General features: G+C 53.1%; 1 protein-coding gene across 1 annotated transcript in view; it reads right to left on the bottom strand.

Annotated features, from left to right (window-relative positions):
* The window catches only part of MYRF (myelin regulatory factor), a gene marked incomplete at both ends in the record, with an annotated part of 57,842 nt that overhangs the window by 10,330 nt on the left and 21,433 nt on the right, over positions 1–26,079 (bottom strand). The window contains 11 exons of the mRNA XM_084288469.1: positions 312–512; positions 2,037–2,127; positions 2,418–2,528; positions 2,828–2,904; positions 3,342–3,537; positions 12,505–12,628; positions 12,814–12,986; positions 13,427–13,739; positions 17,932–17,993; positions 21,959–22,294; positions 23,119–23,206. Of these exons, the coding sequence (XP_084144595.1) occupies positions 312–512; positions 2,037–2,127; positions 2,418–2,528; positions 2,828–2,904; positions 3,342–3,537; positions 12,505–12,628; positions 12,814–12,986; positions 13,427–13,739; positions 17,932–17,993; positions 21,959–22,294; positions 23,119–23,206 (1,772 nt within the window). The remainder of the gene's footprint in view (positions 1–311; positions 513–2,036; positions 2,128–2,417; positions 2,529–2,827; positions 2,905–3,341; positions 3,538–12,504; positions 12,629–12,813; positions 12,987–13,426; positions 13,740–17,931; positions 17,994–21,958; positions 22,295–23,118; positions 23,207–26,079) is intronic.

Raw genomic sequence — 26,079 nt, 5'->3', positions numbered from 1 at the left:
CTCACTCAGGCTCTGGCAAGCCCCAGTGTGCTGCCTGAGGTATTCACTTGTTTTCAGGTTTGTCCGTTTTGCATGTGCTAGTTCTGGTTAGCAGTAGAAGTGCCAATATTCTTTAAGACATAACGGACAGGTTGTGTTTGGGACACACAGAGAAAGACAGAGTGCTAACATCATTCCTCACCAGTCAATAAGAGCTCAGGCTTCCTATGACTTTGTCAAAATCATCTGCTGAAACAAGCTCACAAGAACACCTACGCTTTCTGCAGTGCCTTTTCAGATCCCTGGTCAGCCAAACCTAGCCTGGCTCTTACCTCCTGGATGTCCTCCTTCACTCGGACGTCTGACGGGTGCATCAGTGAACCCATGACCTTCACATTGCCATGGACCACGAGGGCTTCATCGGGGCGATCTGTGTTGATGCCAACCCGGCCATGGTGGAAAACAGTATCAGGGAGCTGTGCCCGCTGCCAGAGCACGTCACTGTCGCTCTCAAACTGGCCAGGGTTGGAGGCCTGTAGAGAGACAGGAAATTGGGAACTGGGAAACAACAGTAAGTAAACCAAGAAGAATGCTGCAGTGCTGCTGGGCAGAGGCATTCTGAGACATGGCCAGAGGGGTGTCAGCGGGAGAGCCCCACAGTCCTGTCCCACTATGCACCTTGCAGAGGAACTGGTTTGAAGGGAAGGCCACAGGGAACTGGTGGACATCAGAGAGCTCCAAGCACACTGTCCCCCTTAGTGTGTGTGTGAAACAGCTGGGAAACAAAGTTGGGGATAAGCAGAAGCACTGTGACAGCACAGCTGTCATGCCTCTGCAGAAGGGAGCCAGGAATAGGGAAGGTCTCAGCTGAAACTGGGGCATGTTGATCCAGGTGGCCTGAGAAGCCAGAGGGGAACTTTGGGATGAAGAGTTCAAGGCACAGGATCTTGGCAGGGATGCCCTCTCCACCCCGCAGCTCACCACATGATGGCCCAAGGAATATCTCAAGGCCAAGCTGTGACAGCACCAGCCCCGCAGGAGGGACAGCAGGCATTTGAGCAGACAGTCACAGCAGAGGCAGAAGAGAACAAGCAAGGCCATGGAGGTGTGAGACAGAGCTTTGCAGCAGTACAATGGAAAGTGGCAGGGGCAGGGATCCATTGCCAGCTCTGGGAACAGATCCCAGCCTGCCCTTGCAATCTTGGCATTCATCTGCTTGTCCTGTCTAAGCCTCTTCCAGCAGAACCAAATTTATGTCCACTCTGCTCCTCTCTCTAAAGGAAAGTCCTTGCCTTCTTGAGCTGTCTGTTATCTCAGCTTTCAAAGCTCTTCCAACAGTTCCAACCAGAACCATGCAGGACAGCTGGAGACCATAATTGATATGGCTCCTGAGCCCCAAATCCTGGGGTTCTGGCCTGCTGCCACAGTTTTGTAACCCACTCACAGGTTGGGATGGGGTAGTCCAGGCTGCCTGCAATTCTGTGAAGTTCTGGGCACCCTGGAGGCTATGTAACTAACTCATCATGCCCTTGTCTGAAGACCCCAATGCCCCTCTATGTGTGTTTTACCCCCTGCCTTCAGGCCACAGAGCTGGCTGCTCTCCTAACAGAGCCCTGGGAGGGTCTGGGGATGGTGTCTCTCTCTTCCTGCTCCTCTGAATTCCCATTTGAGCACTGCCACCTTAGCGTGTGCAAAACATGCAGCCCTGAGAAGGCACCCAGTCTTCCTGCACCAGGAGGTCTTGTCCCTGCTACGAAGTCCTAACAACTGTTCCCTCACTCCCAACAGCTCTGGCACTAGGGCAGGGCTGGGACAAGAGGACACCTTCCCTGTCCTGCACCAGGTTCTTGCATGCCCTGAAGCTGCTCTCACCAAACAGATGTGGAAAGGCTGGAGTGAGAACCCAGGCACAGACAGGAATAGCTACAAGCAAGGCAGTGACAGTTTGGAGAAGGTATTCGAGGGCTGAGTGGGGAAAACCAGAAAGAGAATTGCCCAGGTCACCCAGTGAAGGGCTGGAGGCACCCACAGAGGCTGAGGGAGGAGGGAGGACTTACTCGGACGATGATGCGCTCAGAAATGTGAGCTGCAAGCGTGTAGTTCTGGTTCTGTGCGTGCGCTTGCAGGGCTACCACGAGCATGAAATACCTGCCAAGAGGGGAGAGAGGTCAGGGTGACGTCCTGCACTGGGAACTGCTGAGTCTGCCCCAAGGCTGAGTCACCAGGCTGTCACAGTGGGCTCAGCACATCCCCTCTCCCCTGTCCGCAACCCCTCATAGAACAGGGACAACCATTCCTGTGGCCACAGCAGACATCTCTTTTCCTCCACACAGACAAGGAGGGCCAGTGATGGACCTGCCACCCCCCCAAGGCTGGGGACTGGGACATCCAGAGGCCTTGAGAACTCAGAACAACTTGAAGGTGTCTCTGCTCCTCACCTCTGGTCTGGGTTGGGTTTGCCTTTCTTCCGCATGTTGTTGGCCGTGGTCTCACTAAAGTGCAGCCGCCCCACAGTGACCTTGGTGACCTGTTCTGGAGGCAGGTTGACCCTGGGGAAGGGGAAACACAGGAGAGAGTGAGGATACTGCTGGAGAGGTGGCTCCTTAGGGAATGGCCATCTCCTGGGCTGCTCCACAAAGGTAGGTCTATGAACTGGGCACAGAGTGGAGCGGGGAATGTAAAGAAAAGAAAACTTTGCTGTGGGCAAAAGAGGATAAAACTGGAGGGTGTGCTACCCACAATACAGTCCCTGAGGCCTCTAGCTCAGCTCCCTTCCCCACCCTCTCCTGCTAATGCTTATTCCCCAGCAGCAGTTCCCCGACATGAATGCAGCCTGGGCAATACTCACGTGACAGGGTTGAAGGGCCGTTTGCTGCGGTCAGACTGCGACTGCTCTATGTTGATTGACTGGTTCAAGGCCTCTAGCTGGAAAGAAATGTTTGGGTACGTGACAAAGAGCCCTTCCCCTTCCCACCGCCTCTTCCCCAGCCTCCGCACATGCCAGCTGTCTGCCCAGCCCCTCCTGCAACTCAGCACAACTAAGGTGCAACACCGAGCTTGGGTGCCATTCTTGTCCAAGCACGGGTGCCTCCCTTGGCAGGGAGGAGGTTGAGGGTGAATGGACCTTCCCAAAGTGCCTGCAAACCTCTGGAGCCAAAGGTGAATGAGAGGCAGCCCTGGGTGTAATTGAGTCTGTCTTAGGACTCATATTTCAAAGTCTGCCTTGTTCTGGCCTTCAGCACTCTCCTACAATCACCCTTACGACTTAGCACATGAAAGACACGATGTCGTCTGATCCCAGCTGTTTGCCAAGCTCCCCTTCTCCCTGCTGGATTTGCTCCTGGCCCTTAGCTCCTGCTTGCCTTCACTCCGTGCAGCTTCAGGTAGAAGCACTCTAAGGGTTTCAGCCCCTCAGGGGTCTTCACATACTTGGGATCTCCAAGCATGCCAATGTAGACCGTGACCTGGAAGTGATTCTTCTTCTGGCACACAAAGGCGTCATCACCCACTGAGAAGTTGAACCCCTTGTCAGCATCGACACGGTACGTGAGCATAGGGCTGTGGAAAAGGCAGCAGATGTTAGACCAGAGCACTGAGCACACCACAAGAGGCTTACATTTGTGGGGGGCAGGATGAGCCATGCACACAGAAACAGAGGCAACAAGGGGTCTGTAAGGCAAGGTACATGTCCCAAGCAAACCACCCCGTCTGGGAAGGCCCCTGGGCTCACTTCCACATGCCACCACAGACAAACAGTGACCGTGTCATGAATGGTCCCACCTCAGCAGACTGAGGAGGCCACCTCTCCTCACATGTACACCCACAAAATAATCCTGAGGCACAGCAAGCACAAAGGAGAAGGAGGGTGTAAGAAGTTGGGGCAAAGGAGACAGCATCACGTAGCTGCAGAGCACCAGCACATGCTGCACTGGTCGTGCAGGCAGTCCTTCTTGCCCTGCACCAACACTGCTCCAGGATTCCCTGGTTCAGACATGAACCCAACACCTTGCCCAAGCCCTGCACAGAAATCTGTCCTGCCATGCAGGATAAGAGGCTGGAGAAGGTCCCTATCATCCCCTTAGAGCTGCAAGCAATGCTTGAACAAAGCTTGAGTCTTCAACCGGAAAGAAATGTGGTTCCTGTGATTAGGATTTGATGAGGTTGCTGGGGTGAACATCCCTCTATATGCTAAACTACAGTACTAACACAATAAAAGAGAAAAGTATAAGAGAAGAAGTATAAGAGAAGAATAAGAGAAGTGCTGCCTGCACGCCAGACTCCTGCCGACACCGCTGACACCTGCCCCGGCTGCTGCCAGCAGCTTCCAGCTCCCACCAGCACATCCAGAGGAGGAAGAGGGGGCCCTGGCTGCCCGGCCAACAGGCACCAGCTGGGGAGGTTTAATCTGCATCTCCCTAACAGGCTGGTGACCATGGGAACGAGGGAACTATGTGGCCTTTGCAGCAAGTCCCCTTTCTCTCACCATCCGAGAGCCCCAACCTGGGCTGGTGGGCCCCCGGGATGTGCTGCCCGCCTGGAGGAGATGCCTCTCGGCTTGCTTCCCCATCAACAATTTCTAGCAGAACACCAGAATCCCATCTTTTTGCCTTTTTTTTTGTACCTACAAAAGTATTCAGGAGGTGAAAGGTAGCTCAGCCTAGTCTGACATAAATCTTAAAAATTACTGAGTACTCTTCCATGAAAACAAACTACCTCTGACTTCCACCTCTAGGTCTCAGTACAGACAGATGGACACTGGGGAGGCGTACAGACTGACAGTGATGGATGGGGCAGACCGCAGAGGACTCCAGGAAGCAGAGACATGCAAGGGCCACTCTCACTCCCCACACACCCACGGGCTGCCACCTCTTTTCCTCTGGGACAAGAGCCCTCGCACAGTTACTGCCAGGTGAAATCTGGGGGGACTTTCCAGGCTGTCGTGGATGCCTGTGAGCAAGCAGTCATTGCTCACACCCGAGGGACCGCGGCTGCCCGTGCCGTCCCTGAACACAAACCAGACGGTGGGAGCAGAGCGCTACCTTAGCCTAGAAGCATGAAAGGAATTCCCCTTTGCGGTCGCCCTCCTCCTGGCCACAACCCCGAGTTCTTCATCTATTCGTCTCGCTTGGGCTGGCCCTGGCACCCTCTGTGCTCGCCCATGGGTGCTGGAGCCCTTTTCCCAGCTGCTTCCACCAAGAGCTCCCTGCCCCTGAGCCACCCCTGCATGCCCATTGCAGAGGGTATTAACCACTTGCCTCAGTGGCTTGTAACAGAAAGCAGAGGAATGGGAAGGACTGGCCGAACTTCTAAACCACAGATGCTTCCAAAACATGCTCTGGTTAATGTCACTCAAACTGATGGCTGCTAAACACATGCCGAAAACAGGAAGACAGGCTCCCCCTGTCTCCAGAAACACGTGGCCCCTCCACAGGCCCATTCTCAGAGCCCCCCTTTCCTCGAGCTCCCAAAGGACTGAGCTGTCCCGATGGCCGTGACCGGTGCCAACCTCCAGGGTGGGGTCCCTGCTTTCAGAGTGCACCTCACTGCAAATGGTGCACGGGCTGGGGTATCTACCGGATTGCAAATCCCTCCTGGAAGCAGCAAAGCCATGTCTCCACTGCCATGCAGCTTTTCTTTTGCCCCAGACCCTGTCCTCAGGAGCCAAGCTGGCAGCAAGTCCCTCCTGAGAGATGTTCTTCAGTGGGTGGCTGCCGTGAGCACAGTGGGAACGGCCCCAGGCCAGGAGTTGTTCCTGGGATTAGGGAAGACATCAGTTAACGGCTCGGGGCCATTCCTGGGATTAGGGACAACACCAGTCAACGGCTTGAGGGCAGCCAGAGCAAGGCTGGCTTTTCCCAGAGAGACCTCAAGGACCAGAGGGCAAAGCGTCAGGAATAAAAGGTCTGGGGTCAAATGGATTATTTTAGCCAGAAGGTCCCCACTGACAAAAGCAGATTACCACAGGACTCAGGAGGCCAGGATCAGAGGAGGGGAGGTTTCAGAGCTCTCTCCCTGTGCCAATTGAGGGTGAGAGGTTACAAACTCCCCATGGACCATGTCTGGCATCCACACTTGGAGGAGCAGGGAGTGCCCTCATCCACTATGTGAACACACAACACTAAGGGAAAGGAATTGCAAAGAAAAATCATGTCTCTGACAGAACGGGACCTGTATTTAGATCCATGCCAGAGAACGAGATTGTCAGAGGGATGTTCTCAGTCCATCAGCCATTCCCCTTCTGGAAGAAAAAATCTCCTCCATCTCTCTCCTTTTACAGGTTCCCCAGTATCTCAGCCACACTTAAGACATGATGTCTGGAGTCCCCCCTAATTCAACCACTCACTAATTTCACACAGTCTCTGCTTTGTTTCTCTTCCAAGGCACAAGCACCAGGACGGAGGACAGGAACCCACAGTCGAGCAGCACCACTGTGCCCTCTCAGCCAGTCTGTATCAGACTGATAGGGCCACGGCCACGCTGGCGTGGCCAGGGCTCAGCACCCATGGATGGTCCCTGAGACACACCATGAGGAGGTGAGACTCAGTGATCCATTACCAAGGTATTTCCCAGGCTGGACTTAGCCCAAGACACTTTTGTCACTCAACCTAAAACACGTCCAGCTGGATGGGACTCTGTCACATTGCTCTCTGTCTCCTGCAGGATCTGCAGCAAGGATAAGCTCAGTGCTGTTTGTAGGCACAGTTCTTCCAAATGAGGCTTCTGAAAGCCTGTGGGCATGGAGAGCACCGGTTTGCCTGATGGGAAGGGAACAGCACCAGCCCAGTTCCCAGAGCACAGAGGCAGTGGCCTCGGTGTGGAGAGGTTTCTGTTGAGCGCTGCACTACCCTTCCCCAGCTGCCTTACCTCAAACTGTAAACAAATGGGGAGAGGGAGGAGGGAGCCTGCTGGCATTTATCAGAGCACACTGTCAGGGAGATGAATTACTCCTGCTTCCAGGAGTAAATTAGTGAACTGCCTGGTTCCAGGCCTCTTCGGCACCGCTGCTGGAAACTAGCTAACCCTTTTGAAGGTTCAGCGAGTCTGAAACCACAAGACCAGTGCAAAAGGCCAAGGAGAAACATACTATCAATAAAACTAATCCAGAAACCTTCGTCTCCTTCAACCAACACAGATTCCTCAGCCCACATAACCAAAGCCTGAGACATCAGCCCACCACGCCAAGACACAGATTTCCAGACACTTCCACTTAAATCCATGCTGCAACCCTTCCTTCCTTTCTTCCCTTTGTCCTCTCCTTTGCTTCCTTAACCTAGCCTGCTTCTAGGAGGACTGTATACTGAAATGACACACGTGCCCCCCAGGTGAGCCTGGCTCCCCTTTGCTCTTCTCCCAGCAGAGAGGGCTGCTGCACCCCCTGCCTGGGGATGGGCATCTGTTGCCATTAACAAAACAATATTCATTTGTGCTACGTGGGTGTCAGAAGGCAGAAATGCTACCCAGGAAAGGCAGGATTAGTTCCAATTCCCCCTGTAGTGTTCCCATGTCATCAAGCTCAGACAACGGCTGAGAAGGAGCCTGGCCCCAAGGTATAGCACAGAACAGCAAAAAAAAAAAAAAAAAAAAAAAAGAGAAATAGTCGAAAGGCCCCTACCCTGCAGCTTTCTCCAGGAAAACAACTGAACAGAGATGAATTTTTCAACATATTTATAAGCAAGAGAACGCAAATATGATCTGATGTGACAACGTCCACTCACTGCATAAGAAAAAAGAGCTGTTCAATGAGCCTGAATGGTGCTGATAAGAGCTGGAACAGACTCTCATGGGGCTACTGATCATTACAAAACATAGCAGTAAACTTCTGAGGAACAAAAATCTTTCAGCATTGCTTACTAGTGACTTCACCAAGAGCAGCATGAGTAAGGAGAAAAGGTCTCCTCATGTCCCATCACCAGCCAACACTAACAGCAGTGCCATCAGTTCTTCAGGAAGCCTCTGTGCAAGGAACTGGAAAGAAAGGCCAGAGTGGCATCCACATATATGAAATGACAAACAAGTGGAAGGGGGAGGCAAGTGGCTGTCAGTAGATTCACAGGTGAGCCTGTGCAGCTAAGCGCTGGATGCAGCTCCTTGTGTATGCAGAGCACACTGCATGGCAAGGAGGTTGCTGTGAACTGTGCGCAACGTGCACGTGTTACTCATCCTTAGCCAAAGAGTTTGGGACCACGTAACTTTTATCTGTTCCCAGGCGACGTTGCCAGATCAGACAGCTGGTGGGCACGGTGAATGTACGTGCAAAGTCCTGACAGAAGGCTCGCAAGAGCCCAGCAGCTCGAGTTCCTCCCCAGAAAAGCAGTACAGAGAAGGTGGTACCATTGGTTGACACAGACAGACTGCTGGATCTCCAAGAAACTCCCAGATCCCACCAGGTTTCAGCATCTCACAGCAAGATGTTCACAGCAGAAAGACAGTCTCGTCTATATCTCAAATCTGGAAAAATCTCCTTCTCAGCTGATCAACTTCCAAACATAACAGACTTCGAGACACTTCTGTCCTGCTGTTGGCAGGGGGACCTGCTAAGGGACCCAATTTTGTGAGCGCAAGAGAAGCAGCATTGAAAATCATTTAGCTGTATTATTTGCCCTGTAAGATTACACTTAGCATGGAACATTGTACGTAAATCCACAAACATTCTATTCTGTATAGGTTCAGAAACATACTTGAGTACTGACAAAGCAATTACTGCACTAACTCAACAGAAAGTGTTGTGCTTAGATGCAGGAGCAGATTCTCTTCCAGGCAGCAGTAAGTGCTGGACTGGCTTTCTCTGAGGCAGAACAGGAGGAAGATCAAACACTATGAACCAGAGAAATTCGCCCTCATGGAGGCTGGGTGCAAGTTCTTCTCCCTTATGTCAGGGTGGATTACAGTGACTGCTTTTGAGAAGTCAATCTCCTGCACATGCCAGAGCTCAGAGCTGCTCTTTGTGTGCAACAGTCACTGCTGAAACACTGGCAAGCTCTTGACTGGTGAAAGCCATGCCAGGCTAAGAACCTGAACAGCTTCCTATGGGCTTGTGCTCAGTCTCTCTCCTTAACGTGCCTTTCTGGTCTCTTTTCTTAAGAGCAAGAGCAGGGAATATCAGATGATTCAGATGATTCAAATTCCTGGGGCTGTGAATAGGTTGTGGGCACCTGGATCACGGGGGGAGGAATATGTTCCCTCTAGGGACAGGAAACTATAACAGCACGTACAAACTGCAGGACAGCTTCCAGCAGAAAACAGACCAGGAATGGCTGGTCTTTGCTTAATGATCTCAGAGGGAATTAAATCATTGAAATATTCATGGATCTCAAAGAGACACAGATGCCTGCTCATTTGCTGAGTATACCCAAAAGGTAGAAAAGAAGAAGGAGACTCCTACCTGCTAAAACATGAGTTGGTTGACCAAAAAAAAACTCTTATAGAAGAAAGAAGGGAAAGCTGAGCTTTTGCAGTTCCTCACAGATCTATTTTGGTGCAGTGCTGTACCAAGAGAACTGTCTAAGTGACTGTCCACTTCAAAACAGATGTAAGCTCACCATGCACTGCCTCTCCTAGAGCTCCCTGACTGCTAAGCCACCAGAAAAGAGCAGGAGCCCACTGAGGTAGTGCACAACAAAAAAATGTAATCGATCAATCCTTGACCTTAACTTTTTATTTGGGTCAAATCCAGCTCCACACCAAACTGCATGTGAGTTCCTAAAATCTACATGAAGTCATTTCAAAGGAATTTATCCATTACACAACTGGATGATGACCTAAATGCTGCAGAAGTAGGTTTGTTCTGGCTTTCACCCTAAATCCTAAAAGCAGGTATTAGCAAGTGACCCCAAGCAGAGATCCAAAGAACACAGTAGTGCAGAGCTGGGGTTGTGGGAGTTAAAAGCTGTGGTTTGCAGCAATCCAGCGACTTCTCTGTGCCCAGCAGTAAATACTGTGTAGTCTGCATCTGCCATTGTGTCTGTACAATACCGGGGTGCGTGGCAAATCTCTGGAACAGGAACCGTAACATCTGCAAACCGTCTGTGACAAGCTGAAAGAGCTGTGACGCGTTTCAGATGAGAGACCGTTTACCCAGCACAGGTAAACAGTGAGATGGAAGGAAAAGGGGGACTCATTATGTCAAAGAGAAAAGTGAGGCCATGCGAGAGGTCTGCTCCACAATGCGTGGAGCTCTTTGGACCCTGCTGACTATAAAAGGTGCATTCATGCTTCCGCCACACAGCAAAAACCGTGCTGAGACTGACAGTGGAGGAGAGGCCACTTCAGGGACCAACAGGTTGTGACCAAGCATTGCCCAAGTCAGAGAAGGGGAGATCACCTCTCTTGATCTCCCTTCTCAGAACCCCTTTGACATGGGGTAAAGACACTGAGACTTACAGTTAGAGGCAGTACTGGCACAAAAACAGCCTGTGAGAAGCAAAACAGCAGCAGAAGCCAAAGGTGGCTTTGTCAGGTGGGAAAACCTCAGCACTGTAACTGCCCAGGGATGGCCAGGCCCTGGCTGAAAACCATGAGATAGAGAAGATGTGTCCAGGCAGAGTTCGAGGTGGTGGGGGCCAGCTATAAACACTGCCCTGTGCAGAAAGCAGGAGCCTCGTATGGGGGCTACAGCACACACGTACATGGTCAGCTAGACGTGGCCAGCTTCTCTTGTCCCACAACCTGCAGAAAAGCAAAGTGAAGGTGGAGAGCAGGGGCAGGGCTGCAGGACTGGACTTTGGAGCTACTCATGAGTTCCTAGAAGTAGCCCTCACATCAGTGCAACACATGATGGGAAAAGTTCAGCACTTGGGCAGGTGCCAGGCCATGGCACCCTAAAGACAAGATTTTACACCATGAAGGAAACACTGAAAGCTGAAGACAAGCTCTGCAGAGGAGTTGCCCACTTCAGCAAACCACCAAATACATTGGGAAAGAGGATACCAGGCTCCATCATGGATTTAAAACTACTGTACAGGCAGAAAGTGCATGAACTTGCCTAAACTACACAGTGAACACAGTCACAATGCAGAAAGCAGTGGAGAAAATTACCAGGGAGGGAAGAGGAGCAAAGTCTAGTGGGTAGCAAAGAGCACTCTGCTGTTGGTGAAGAAGGCAGCCTTGCATCTCAGTGTAGAAATTACAAATTATCACGTTATTCATCTCCCTTTTTCTCCTTCCCCCATAGGAATAGGTTAATTGGGGTGTTGATATTCTACCTGAAGGTGGGAGATGTTTCTTTGATGGAAACAGTTTAGTAAAACGGACGCGATCACCTCCCCACGTTACCCGTCTCCTGCTGTGCTTGCGAAAACAACCACAACCAGAGACTTTGCAAATGACAGGATGTCACCAAAGAAGTAACCAACTAATGGCCACTGCTTTGCAGGGCAACAACCCCCAGCACACCATGTTAGCAGCAGAGGTCTGAATTAAAGGCAGTATGAAGACGAGGGCAGACTGAGATCTGTGAGCAGGAGCTCTGGGGCTTGCAGCTGCAGCCTCCCTGCACATCACAGACCCTGCCCTGCCTCCACGACTGCTCTCGCCAGGTATCCTCAGTTCCCACCCTGAGCACTGTCTGGGCAAGCTATGCTCATAGTCTTGGGTAATTTGGTATCACAAACAACAGAGCACCCCCTCCTCCATGTCCCCTGAGAGGACCCTACCAGCCCCTGGCTGTCCAGAAAGAGGAGGAGGGGAAATGGGGGCGTTTGCTCAGTTCCTGGAACCCAGCCTGCTGCTTGCCAGCTCTCTGTCACCTCTGAGGAATGCAGGGAGGATCCACAGCGGTTTCCTCCTGAGCACTCTTTCCTATAAGGCTCATCCATGTGCTGCCCCCACCCTCCTCTGCCCCAGCCTCTCCTGCCAGCTCCTGACCCCCACTTCCCGCCCAGCCTCTCTCTGCTCCCCCATCTGCCTCGGCCACCCCAGGCTTTCCTCTCCGTCCGCTCCCCAGCCTCTCTGGCCCTCTGCCTTCCCTCAAAGCTTCCCTCAAACCCTTCTCTTTTCCTTTCTTTCTCTCCTCTTCTCCTCTGCCCACCAACTACTCCCACTCCTCCTCAAGCTCCTTTCTGTGCTGCTCTCAAGCTGTGCTGAAGTGGCTCTGGATTACCTCCAGTCTTTCATGCTATCTATTGTCCTGTAAATTCTAACACACATTTTAAAATCCAGGACATTTTGTAAGCCTGGGAAGGGGAAAAGTGTGCTGTGGATCCAAACCATGCTCAGGCAAGGCTTGATTTGCCAAAACAACCCCCCATGAAAACCCAAGGTCTGCTGAACTGCTTTCTGCTGGCTCCTACAGAACCAGCCCCATATCTTGATCCTCCACCATCCCTGCAGAAGTGCAGAGAAGTGACTTTCCCAATGGCAAAGGCACCACAGAGAGAGTATCTCCACCACAGTGCAGGCAAGCAGAGATCAGAAAGTGATAAAAGACAAGGGGAAGCCCAAGGTGAACTTTGTGAGTGGATCCTCCCAACCTCAGTCCCTTGACACCGATAAATGAAAGGGGAATCTGACTTTGGGTGAACTACTCACAGTTCTTTGTAGTTGGCATCATAGAGAGTTGCCCATTTGTTTTGCTGATGTGGCTGCCACTTTATAGACTGGTAGTTGGGATCCAGGTAGGAACCATTTAAACTGTCATTGTCCTGAATCAGGCCTGCAGCAAGGGGGAAATACGTGTTTCAGTCACCCCAACACAGCATCCACTCGGGTTAGAGCACAAGGAAGCGATTTGCATCACCTGTGCTGCCAGCCTCCTGATGGCCAGGGCACAGTGCAAGGTCTGGGCCTGGAGGGACGTGCTGGGGATATTAAGGGACTGGGGGGCTGAAAACCACATACCTGGTGAGAGCGGTCCCGGCTGGTGCCAGGGAGGTGTTTGGACTCTGTCAGGGTTGAGCGGCACGGACCCCATACCTGGCTCCTGCTTTATCAGCCCATTGAGCATTTGTGCATTGAGGGTGTTGGGGGGCGACTCCGAGTGTTTCCTCTTCTTGGCAGGGTGCACCGGGAGGCTGTGAGACCAACGGGAGAGCAAAAGCTGAGCAGGAAAGGAAAAAGCTGCCATCTCACACAAAAAAAACAAAACAAGAACTTCTGTGCCTGGAGCCATGGGCTCTTTCAGCACCCTCACCTCCTTCTGCCACCAGGCTCTGCCCACCCACCCAGTGACGGCCAAGCCCTGTGCCTTGAGTTACACCTTGGCTTTTCTCTTGCCTCTCCCCACCACCCAGCTCCAAGCTATGCACTGCAATCCCTGCCCCACATTCTGGGTCATCTCTACCTCAACACCTCCCCAGCCCATTCCCAGAGAACCAGGACACGCTGGTTAACTTGTGGTTAAACCCAGCAATCTTACTCATGCACCCCACAAGATCCATCTCCCATTGCCCCCCATCCCGCCAGGTCCCCAAATCACCCCAAGACCACACAGCCCAGTGCCCCGAGGCCTTACTCTGCTCCGTGCTGCTGGAGTAGCTGGTGCAGCATCTGCGACTGCTGGGCATGGTGCAGGTCGGCCGGTGCCATGCCCTGCCCGATGCCGTAGGGCGGCATCAGGGGCTCGGCCTTCATGTACATGTCCCGCTGCAGGCCGGGGAAGTGAGGGTTGTGCTGGGGCTGGTGCGGGTGGGGAGGAGGTGGCGGGGGGCCCTGCAGGTGGGGGGGCGGTGGCGGCGGAGGTGGCGGTGGAGGGGGGTGCTCCAGGCGAGACGGGGGAGTCATGTGGCACATGTTCTCGGGGGTCATGGTCCGAAGGAGGTGAGGGTCTCGAAAGAGAGAGAGAGAGAGAAAGAGGCACGCCTGTTAGAGCAGCAGGCGGGGCCACCACTGTGCTTCCAGCCCATGGCCAGCCTCTGCTCCAAACCCACCCATCCAAAATTCTTACTGAACACTCCTCTCCCCTCAAAACCATCCCAACCTTGGCTACCTTCACAAACCTGTACCTCCCTAGCTCTTCTGCCCAGCCTCAGCACGGCTGCATCCCCGCAGCCACCGTCTGCTTGCAACAGCCACCTTGCCCTGCTCTGACTTCTCCTCTCAGGCCCCGCAGTGCTCCTGGCATCCCAGGCACCTTCAGGGATACCCAGCACGAGAACTGGAGCATGGCTTCCCTTCTCATGCCCACAGCACAGGCTCGGTGTCAACCTCGTGTGTCAACCCAGGCGAGCATGTAGCCAAGTGCTATCTGCAGTGCAAGGATGCAGCAGGGCAGTGGCTGGCCAGCTGAAGGGGGCACACACAGCCCCACCAAACCCGGTGTCCTGCACTGTCCATCTTCTGCGAGGAGGTGAAACTGGAAGCACAAAGGAAGCAAGGCCCAGCATCTTGAAGCTCAAACAACCAAAACTCAAAGGAGAAATAGGTTCTCAGGCTGAGGGATACCAGGGAAGATTTTCACAAACATTCCTGATATTTCCTAAACCTAGGTTACTTGCATGGCTGTTCTGTAGGGAAAGCATGTCTTTAGAAACTCCCAGGCAGCTTTTGTGTTAGCTTTGTACATCCCTTCAAGCAGAACATCCACCAGGCACAATATTCCTGCAGCACCAAGGAACTGCATGGGCCATGAAAGTGCAGTGGGAGGTAAAGGCTCAGCCCCAAAGCCTGTGCCTGGAAACACAGAGCTACAGAGAAAGCACCTGGACTTCGCCTAATTTTACTGATTCTAGGAGCGGCCCAAAGAACGTGCCCAGCAACATGTTCATGTGCCAAAGGCCAACAGTGCCCGGGGCTGCCCTGAGGGCACAGCCCTTGCACAAAGTCAGCTGGGCTGCCCAGAAACCAGGGGTGCCTGGACCAACCCCTCCGTAGTCCCTGCACAGAGATGTCCCAGGGATGTCCATACCCTGCTTGGGCCAGGGGCAGCCAAAAAGCCTTGTTGATGTGTTAGAGTGCTACTACACGCTACTAAGGACACTCACTGTGCTCTTCTCCGAGAGCTGAAGCAGACAAGGGAACAACTAGAGAAGAGCAGGGACAACTGAACACCTCCAGCTCATCAGCATCACTGATGAGGATTTCTATGGGGGCAGCACTTGCTTGTTTTTTATTTTTTATATTTTTAATTTAAAACAGAACGAGACTTTGATCTCTAAATTTAAATAAACAAAAAAAGGCATTCAAATGTGATCCTATCTTCCTCCTCCTCAATGAGACGCTGGACACTAAAGCGATGCCATGATTAGGGTTGATTTGACTATATCATCAGAATAATTGCTTGGTGTCCAGAGGGGCACGCAAATTCATCTCTCTGCAGCTGCTTATCCATAACGTCAATGCCCAGCAATGCCAGTGTGCAGCACAGGGCTTTAACTAAAACCAAAACCCTTTTGGGATCTAAGAGCAAAAATTAAAGTGTGTAAAGTAAAGATGGATGATTGAGTATCACTCAACTTGTCTACAGAATGCCTAGAAATTGACCAAAGGAAACAGTGCTCATAATTGTACTAAAGAAAACCAAACACATTGGTAAGAAAGCTGGTGCACTGGCAAACCTGAACAAGCTCATCTCAGAGCAGGTAATGACTTCTGTGTTCTCTGAGCCCAGGTGCGTTTGTATGACATTGCCTTCAGAACAGTCCTTCCCTTCCATCCTAACATTGAAACAGATCTTAGATCTGCTCCAAAAGCCTGCACTTGCTAAGGAGATCAACAACAGGGCCCTGAAGTGACAGCAAAAAGAGCAGCTAAGCTCAGACTGCCCTCCAGGGACCTCCCCAGAGCCCAGCCCACCAAATCCGCACCAACACAGCACATGGAGACAGCTTTGGCTGAAAGCTATGAGCAAGCCAGGTGCCGATGTCTGGCTGAAGCACTCCACCTGAAAGAAGCTGGGACAGAAAGGCCCCAGCAGCCCCAAAATGCGCAGTTGAGCCACTGACGGAGAACAGGAGCCCTCTGCTGGGCCCCCGCCTGGGGAAACGGGTGGCCTGTTCCCCAGCTCCACAAAACTATCTTCCACTGACCTCTACAACAGGACAAAGCTGCTCTGTTTTCACAGCCTGGGGATGTCTCTACATCGGGCATGTTCAGGTGTCCCTGCAGGGTGCCAAGGTCCCTGCGGAAACGAGGCGCTTGGCCCCGGGGTGGGAAGGGACAGTGACTTCCAAACACCAGACGAAGCTTCTCTACACCCTGCTATGGACACTCAGACATGTAAACTAAGCACCAGCACATTGCACGAGGGAGAAAACACATGCAGGGACCAGCCAAGGCTGTTACAGGCCACTGGCACACGGAGGGGATAGCAGGGAAGACGTCTGCTTGGTCTTTGCTAGGCTGCTCCCCTAAGCAGGTGCCACCAGCCAGCCTAGAGCCGGACACTGAGCTGGGTGGACTTTGGTCACTCAACCACCAGCCAGTGGCTGACTAATGCGGCCAAAACTCTTGACCAGAGATCAGAAAACTCCTCCTGCTGCGAGGTCTGGGAAGGAAAGGTGTATTTGCCCAGAACCCTCCTACCGAAGGCTGCTGGGAGGAGGGCTGCTGCTGCCTGTTCTGCTCCTCAAAGGCTTTCTGCTGCTCAATGAGATCCCAGAGCATCGCTCTGCTTTTCAGCTGGGCACAGCAGGCACCGTGCATGCCATCCCCCTTACCCAGCTCTGCTCCTGCCTTCCTGACCAGCACTCGGCTTCCAGCAGCGTCACCTGGGGCAAAGACTAGCACGGCTCAATGACACGGCCACCAGGCAGCTTTGGCACCGCTCAGCCGATGGATGAAGCTTCTAGGAGCCTCCCAACAACACGCAGACCGAGCCCCTGCAGACAGACAGCTGCTTCAGGGCTTCCTTAGTGACTGTCCTGTCCCTGTGGCATGGGCAGCCTTGGCACTGGCAGCTGGCAGCTTTCAAGGGACAACCCACACACGCGTGTGCGAGAACATGCCCTCATGGCAGACACTCTGGACACCGCATCTTCGCCATCTCCACAGCACATCACAATTTCCACAGGCTTCCAACCCAAGGAGGGGACTGGGGCTGATGTGTCTGCTGAAGGCAGGACACATGCTCCTAGCTCGGGTGCTCTCCGCAGCCTCCTCTCCTCCCCAAGCAGAGGTGCTGCCGCTCCGCCAGTACGTCAAAGCAGCTCTCCCTGTGGTGAGCAACCCGGCCTCTTTGTTATATTTAAGGAAGGGCCAGGAGGAATTCCAGGGATTTTTTTTTTAGCAAGATAAACAGAACTCTTGACCTCTTCCATCGAGAAAAAAAAAGAGCAGGCGCTGTTCCTGGTAGGGACTGGGCTGGAGCCTGGGGAAGAGGGTGCTGCTGATGAGGGGGAAGGGAGACCAGAAGCAACCTTCCCTCCTCACCAAGGAGTTTCTGCCACCATAGAGCCGTGAAGGTCACCACAGGGACTGAATAACGCTCGGTGGCTTCCCTGAGGGGAGCCGGGAGGGCCTGGCAGTGCCCCTGGCTGTGCCTGGCCGGCTGGGAACTAGCTCTCCCTTGCCCTTTGCAGGGGCAGCAGAAGACCCCCAGGATCAGCTGGCCCCACTGGAGGGAAGGGAAGGGCTGGGAAGGAACTTACTGCTGAACGGCGGGTTCATTTCGGTCTCCCCGAGCCAGGCTCCATTTCAGGGACGCGCTCGCACTCCTTGCCTTTTGCTCACCCAACGCAGAGGGCAGGACAAGGAGGCTCGCAGGCTCCACATCCCACCCTCCTGGGGACAAGCCACACTGCCGATCTCTCCCCACGTAAATGGATTCACACCTCGCCTTCTCTCCTGTTCCCTCTCTTGCTCGCTCTCCCCCCTTGCAAAGACTAGCAGGCGAACAATAGGCGAAAGTCTAGGGATATTTACTAACTGATAATATCCCCACGTATTGCAGCCGCCTGTTTTCTCCCGTCTGATAAAGATTTCAGAGCCAACCACTTTCACAGAACAAGAAGGGGGAGGATGTTGGGTTTGGGGTTTTGATTATTAAACTTTTCCCCCCGCCTCTCTCTTGGAAGCACTTACCATTCACCTGCTGAGGGGAGTAGGCTTCTGATCCAGAGTCCGGGGGAGAGTCAGGTAAAGTGCTGCAGAGCGATCGGGAAAGAAAAGGGAAGGTCATTTTAAACCAGCTTCCAGCACAACCGATAGGACCAGTTTGATCACGGCACCCTCCAGGCTTTGGTTGGAAATCCCAGAGTGGATCCCCATCACCCCAAGCATGGCCAGCGGGCAAGCTGGGGACTGCCATCGCTGTCACCACTGCCCAGATCTCCGCAGTGCTGCCCAGGACCTTGGCCACAGGGACAGACATTATGTTGGTGTGCCTACGAGACTGCCCCTCTGCTCAGCAGCTCCTGTCCAGTTGAAAGAAGTCAAACGGAAATATTCCCCAGAGAAAGACCCTGTGCTTCACCACGGGTCAATGGGTGGCTCTGGGGGAGCTGGGACCTGATGCGTGAAAGCAAAAGCTGGGAAGCCTGTGGGCTGGATTCTGCCATACGACCTGTACGCACCTGAGCGCCACCACAGCTGCCGGCTGTATCACCCTGGCTCTACTCCACTGGCATCAGGAGCAGGATTTGGCCCTGACTGCCAAATGCAACCAAATAAAAGTGGGAGCGTTCTACAGCACACCCACGGCTTGGAGACTGCAGGACCGATGACTAGACCCACTGTGTGCAGTGTCAGCAGAGGTGTATGGCAGGGAGCTTTTTAGCTTCTGTTTCTTCCCTTATTTTACCTGAAGCCAGAGCACACTCCAGGCAGCTGGGCCCTTCAGCCATCTCCAAAGCTCCTTCAAAATTAGTTTGAACCAATTTTTTCCTTCTCCTTTGCCTAGCCCCTCCTCAACATGCATGCTCCTGCAGAAGAATCTTCATCTCTTCATCTTGGCCTCGTACATCTTCAGGCCAAGGTAAATCTTGCACTATGCTGGTACACAAGCGATCAATTTGTTCGTCTCAGACACCAGTTCTTCTTTGGCAGTATTTTGCAAATCAAATGCATGGAAAAAAATGAGATACCAGCTAGATTGAACCATGGTCACCACAAACCAAAGCTGCAGCAGGGATAAGCAGGGAGATGGCAGCTCTGGTGGCTGGAGCAGTCGTTGTCTACACTGTAGAGAAAGCCCATGCAATATGCTCTGCCTCTGTGAAGGCCTGTGGCAAAAAGATGTCATGGCAGAGAACGTCTTGGCAGGGAGGTGTCTTGTCTGCCCACTCGTACCCTCTGCATCCTGGGTGACATCCAGCCGTGACAAGCCCCACCATGTTTCAGCAACCCAGCTCTCTGGCAAAGCCTGTTCCTTCTAAGATAGGAATGGCTGCTTTCCTCCCTATCTCCCAACACCACACTTCTCATCACAAGCAGATTCTACGTGGAGATCCTTTTCCATTCCCCCATCTTACACCATCAGCTTGGTGGCAGCAAAATAGTCCCAGACAAACCAGTGCTTCTTGGACAAAAGCTGTCCAAAAAGCAAGGAAGATGCTTAGGGCTGCAGGGGAGAAAACTACAGTGCACCATGCACACACCATTCTGAAACCAGACCCCGCTGCTCCTGAGGGCACCCACAACAGCTGTGAACCAGAACACCCACCAGCATCTTCCTGCACCAGAGGAGTCCACGACCCAGTAAATGGGTTCTCCGTGACCAGGTGGTGTGCAGCAGTTGTTGGAGAGGAATGGGCTGGGGTAACCCCGACAAAGAGCCTTCAACACAGTTCCCTCATGCTCCACCTCCATTTAGTGGCACCTTTCCATTCCCCTCCTATGCTTGGTCTGGAGCATGCATCAGCCTTATTTTCAGGCCCTGTCCAAGCTGTCCACAATGTCCTATGATATTTCCTGTGAGTTTATCAGGATTTGTGTCTCAGCAAGCCTTGTTTTCGACAACAACAAAAGGGTGAGGGACAATTCAGGGAACAGTAGACACTGGAAAAGGAGTTGGAACAGAAAAATGGGCACTACCAAACTCACGCAGGCAGGTTGTGCAGGCACAGCCAGCCTATGGATGGAGTTTGTTGGTACTCAACACTGAAACATCTTCTCTGGGAAAAGCTTAGTACAGCAGAATGAGTCATTCTGTGATGCTGAAGAAATGCTGCCATCAACGCTGAACCAGTTCATCTACACCCAAACCATCTCCAATAGTAAGGATTTGCTATGAACCCCACTTCCACTACATGCGATGATCACCAGGTCCCGGTGGAGCCCACTCACATAGCCACATGATCCACCAGAAACAAAGCTGCATCTGTCCCCAGCAAATGCCCCAGCGACAGCCCTAAATGATTACAGAGTTCTTCTTTCCCCCACAGCAGTTTCTGATGTCTCCATGAGGAGTTTGTTGTCCTGGTACAAGTCAAGATGACACGTAGCCAGCAGACAGGTAATCTGGCCTGGTTTATGAATGGAGGAGTGCTATGATCTTGCTCATGTATTCTCACATCCTGGAGAATGCTAGATGTATGCAGAAGAAAGGGATATGACAAAGGCATCCCGTCGTACCTTTGGGTATAGTTCCCACTCAGCCACATGCAGCCTTCTGGGTATACAGCAACTGGAATAAACTACGTGCAGATCTGTTTAGATTGTCACATTCTGGAAGATCTTTTCACGTTCATGCAAAGGGCCAAAGTCATCCCAGTGGAGCTACATTAGAGCTGAATCATTCGTTCAGTGAGCTGGTGGCTTCCGAACCCAGGAATCACCACGCCGTACTGGCTGGCAACACTAGAGGGCACACAGCAGAGGGAGAAAAGCCAGACAAGGGCTTGTAGAGATGAGCAGTCCTGGGCCCATCCTTGCTTCTTCGTCCCTTACATCCACAGGCTCCACTGGAGAAGGCAGAGACTGGTTATGCAGAGAGCACAGCATGGCCACCCACCTCCTGTGCCACGGGGACGGGTTGGACCACGACACTGTTCCTTGAGGTACAACCACCACCAACTGGTGAGGCCTCCTGCTGATGGATATGTTACGGCACACTTTGATTTCCATCTGCCCAGTTTCAGATCACCTTCTTGTTTCACTCCCCCGTGGCTGGGAGGGAGCAGCATGGACCAGAGGGATGAGGAGGAAGAAGACACAAGACATAGTCTTCTGTGCGGATCTCCAGGTAGCAAAACTTCACGGAAAGGACGGCAGCCTTAGAGAGGTCCCCCTCCCACCATGCCAGCTCCTAGCCCAGATGCCACTGCCATACTCTCCTGGCACACCACACCGAAGTGCTCTCCACCGAGGTGATCACTGCAGATGGCAGCTGCCACTTCGTCATGCTCTCGGCAAGGCCGTCACATGGAACAGGAACCGCATCCTTCCTCCTCCAAGGACTTGTTCTCCAGTTGAGTCCATCAGCACTACTAAAACTGTTATCCTCTTCCCCTTCACCATCCACAGCTTGTTGCGAAGGAATATAAATCCAGCTCAGACACTCTCTCCTCTTGAGTGGAGTCTCTAAAACATCAGGCCAAGAGAAATGCATCTTTCTGCCCAACTTAGTTAACACTTTCCCCTGGGATAGTCATGGGCACATCCTGGAAACTGAGTTTTATTTTGTTCAAATGTATTCTGCATCTCTTCCTTCTTAAACTGGACGATACCACAACATTTACCACAACATTCTGATTTATTATTTTTTTTTGGGGGGGTAGTCCTTTGGAGACTCAGAAGTCGGACTCAATGATCTTTGTGGATCCCTTCCAACTTTCCAACTCAAATATTCTATGATTCTCCCATCACGTGCTTGCAGATGTAGAGCATGGACAACCTAGTCATCCGTCTACCTGCAGAAGTGTGGGATGTCACTGATCCTCCCTAAATCCATGCAGACAGACAAGACCCAAACTGAACAACCTTTCAGGAAACTTCAGGACATACGCTTGTGAAAAAGCCTCTCTCTGTGAAGCAAGGGCTTAAAACAGACTGACGTGGTCAGCAGTTCAGGCACTGTGGGAAAAGCTACCTCAGGCCTCCAAGCACCACCAGCCTGGAGGAACACCAGTCCCACCACGTGCCCTCGTTCTGCCACCCCAGCCCCACTTACCCAGGTGCGTAGGAGGCCTTGGGCTCCGATTTGATTGGAGGGACCACGTTGTTTAGGCAGTGGCCACCAAGGTAGCCCTTGGGCACCACCATGCCATTGTTGTTATTGCAGTTGAGGTGAGCACCGTAGCTGGGTCCGCAAGGGTTGGCCAGAAGAGGACCATGACGGATCGGGATCTGGCCGCCCGGGGGAGGAAGGTGGAGGGAACCGCTGGGAGCGGGGTTGGTGACATGCCCAGCACTGGCGACGGAGCTGGGAAGAGGTGCGCTGATGGCAGCTGAGCTGGAGGGCTGGGGGTGCGCATAGCCAGCTGAAGCAGGGATGTCAGGGAAACAGCTGAGAGAGAGAAGGGGACAACCTCAGCAGCAGGACAGGCAGATGGTATCTTCCACCCGCTACCCAGCCCTTCAGCAGTGGGGACAGAGCCATTTGGGTGATCTGGGACACCCAGAAGATGAGTGAAACAGCCAGCATTGTGGTGGCACGAGCAAGAGCGTACAGGTTGGTCACCCAGGTCAATGGGACTGATGCAACCCCAATGGCACAAAATCCACCCATGGGGCTGTAAAGGCCAGAAGTGCCAAGGAAACCAACCTCAGAGCTTTTGAAGGCACCGGGAGACAGTAGGATCTGTGCTGCACCTTATGGACCAGCACAAGAAAGCTGCTTTGTCGCGTCAGCCCAAGACCCTGCTCCCAACATATGACCTATGGCCCAGACCCCACTGGCTGCTGCCCAGGTCTGTCTTCCCCCCCATTTGCCAGTTCACACAGGGAGACCCTTCCCTTCTCTACACTCATGCTGTGCTGGGGATTTAATCTTTCACACCAAGCTGCTACTGCTTGCTTTCACATTGCTCGAATTCAGAAAAAGTCTTCTGCAGTGCCTTCAAGGAGGGAGAAGAGAAGAGACAGAAGACAGTGGCTAAGAGACAAGAAATTCAAAGGCAAGAAGCAGGGAAGAGATAGGAGGAAGAACTAGAAATAAATAAGGGAATAAAGAGCTATGAAGGAGGACTCTAGGAGGGACAGAAATACAGCTAGGGCACACAGTGATTTCCAGATTATTTCTCACATTGCAGGACTGGAAATTGCTCAACACCTCTCCACAGAAAACATCAGTGAATACTGTTTCTGTTGTGGAGCAAGGGAAGCACTTACATATCTGGTGAGTCCTCCTTGCTGATGTACTCTTCCAGGATGCTAGTGTCGATGTTAGATGGCTCCAGAGCTCCATTAATGTCATGGCCTGCAAGGGGAGAGGAGGCAGAAGCAAGAGCCATGAGAAGGGTATGAAAGGCAAAGGCCCTCTCCGTGCAGGTCAGAAACACCACCAAAAACCTTTGCTGAGTCAAGAAACCAATCTGAGAAGATCCTTTGTTTTGAAAAGGACCATCTGTCCATACCCATCTGCACCCCACTGTAAAACCAGGCAGGAACAGTGTGTGTGGGACAAGTCAGGGTGGTGACACAGCCCGGGACGTTGGACACACAGGTGGGGCTCGTCTGCAGCAACCTGCAGGGCATGGTCCAGCCGTGGGTCAAGCGGGCTTTGTAGGGGCTGGGTTCAGGACACGTGGGAGAAGAGAGGTCATGGAGCCAGGCCTGAGCTCCATGGAGCACGAGAGCCAGTTCTTGCCCAACCACCACTGACTTGGCCCTGATGCAGCGCACAGCAGCTTTGTCAGCAAAGCTGCAAGGGCACCAGCCTAGCTGGGGCTGCAGTTAATGGCTGATGGAGGGGCCACAGCACAGAGCGATCCGTGCAGAGGCCAGGGCCCTAAAGCAGGGCTCAGTGGTGCTTTGGGAAAGCTGGAGTCCTTCCCTTTGGACTCTTGCCTCTGCACTGCAGAACGCACTGGAATTTCTCCACCACTGCCATGATGGCTCTGGAGCGGCTCTGGATGCCGCAGGAGCCCTCCTCCCTCTCCTCTCTCCTGCGGGGGCAAGCGGTGGACTTCCCTCTCCTTTCTCCTGGAGGGCTCCTCCTCCCCTCTCCTGCTCTGGGGAAGCTGGGCCGGGTTTTGTTGACAGAAAGTGCTTTCTTTATCTGTCTCTCTGAAGTGGGAGTCTGCAGCCCTCTGGGGTCGGTGCCAGCCCTCGGTGCCAAAGACACTGCCAAGAAAGTGGAAGAGAAGGCCCGGCCCCCCCTGCCGCCCCCAGCTCCGATAACGAAGACGGGCCCTTCCCGAGAGGCCCAAACACTTCATGTCCAAACACAGTGTCCCCGGCCCAGGAGGAGACCTGCTCACGGCCCCCACCTCCCGCAGGCGAGGTAGTGGGGAAAGGTCAGCCATTGAACCGCAAAACCGAAAACGGGGGGTTTCAGCCCGCACCCGGCCAATTGCAGCACTCCCCTCTGCAAATCCCTTTCATACCAAGACAAGCAAATCGGCAGAAATAAATCCAGCCAGGAATTCTGCCAAACGGACAGGGTGTGTGTGCGGACGGGGGATCTCTCCTTTAGTAACCCTGCCGAGGGGGGACAATCCCGGGCATCCGTTCCCTTGCAGGACACCTAACACTTTGTGCACCGTGCGCCTCCATGGCAGATCCTGGGGACAAGGAGGTGACACTCTCCTGTGTGAATCCTCATTACAAAGGGACACATCCAGAGCACAGACATGTAATGCTAGTGCTGGGCTGGCACTGCAGTGGGACGAGAACAAGGCAGGCAGAGCCTGTGAGGTCCTGAGCTGCACCAGCACCTCCCTCGTAGAGCCACAGATGCTCCTTCATGACAGCCATGCTCTCTCAACTCCTGAAGTGGCAGGGATGTGGTAGCGACCATGCAGTTGTCCTCCTTCCAGTTGTGCTTGGCTGGAAGGGCTCATTAAGGGCCAGCACCACGGGTGCTTGTGTCCCTCACTCAAGCCCCAGGATCTTCGCTATACCCTGCTCCTGATTCTTCGCCACCTATGGCTCCACTAAGGTACCTCTTGTGCAAAAACCACCCCTCAGCCTCCCCCCTGTGAGCATCATCGCTGGCCAAAACTTTCTGCCAGGGGTGAGCACTGCCCCTCTTTGCCACCTCACCCTTGGTCAGACACCAAGCTATAAATCACGATGCATTTGGCAAACATCCACCTCAAAAGTTATTGGAAGGCCCATCTTCATCTCAAGGCCCAGGGTGGGGGCCCAGGTTCAAAGAAGCAAAAAAGGCACTTGACCGATTTTGCTGCCTTTTCACAAGCTACTGAGCCTGTCCATAAAAAGATCTCAAGACGTCTCACCCTAACAGGATCCCCTCACACCTACAAACTCCAGCAGCTTCTCCATGGTGGAAGAGGAACCTGGGACCTGTCCAGAAAGGATGGGAAGCCCTCAAGAGACAGCAGAGCTGCTGGGCTCTGATATTTTTCTGCTACCTCCTCTTAGAAGTCACCTTCAGGAGCGCTCAGCTGAGACCCAGGCAAAGGGTGTGATAAGCAACCTGACGCGAGAGGTGCGTCAGCTGTGGCGCTGTGATAACAGCGTGGCAGGGGGCTGGCTGCGGATGTGTGATGGGAAAAAAATCTGAAAAATAAAGGACTTTCCTTGGCCTGCGGATGGAAGCAGTCACGCCAGCTACAACAAAGCAGGAATGCTGGGGCAGCGGGTCTCGCCAGCGTGCCCGCACAAGGAACATCCCACCACCCGTAGCTTCCATGCAGGCCGGGCTCTAACCAAAAGCCAGCTTAGGTGATTAATTAAAAGCTAATACTTCTCCACAGAGTCACGAGCTCCTAATGACACTAACAACAATCCCTCCCCCTCCAACCTGGGGATTAGGAGGGAGTAGGAAGCCATGAAGCAGGGACCCTGGGAAGCATAACACCCACACGGCCCTGCATGAGATGGACTCCTGCATCCCCTTCTCCCAGCAGGAGAGAGATGGAGGAGCCCACGGAAGCCCCAAGCGCTTCTGTGCTGCCGGCATTCGCCTCCTTGCCATGGGAAAACAGCAGCAATGCCCACGTAGCACCTCCTGCCCTACGGCCCTGCCTCTGTACCAGCACCTGCTCCAAAATGTTCACTACAGCTTTTGTCACCTGTAACGTGCTGATGTCCCTGAAGCTCAACAGGACAAATTCTGCCCTCCAACCTGGAGCAGTGAGCCTGGAGAGGTGCTGCAGTACCCCG

The sequence above is a fragment of the Netta rufina genome (assembly GCF_964035555.1).
Source record: "Netta rufina genome assembly, chromosome: 5".
In the NCBI taxonomy this organism is placed as follows: Eukaryota; Metazoa; Chordata; class Aves; order Anseriformes; family Anatidae; genus Netta; species Netta rufina.
This window is presented reverse-complemented; position numbering and strand designations above follow the sequence as displayed.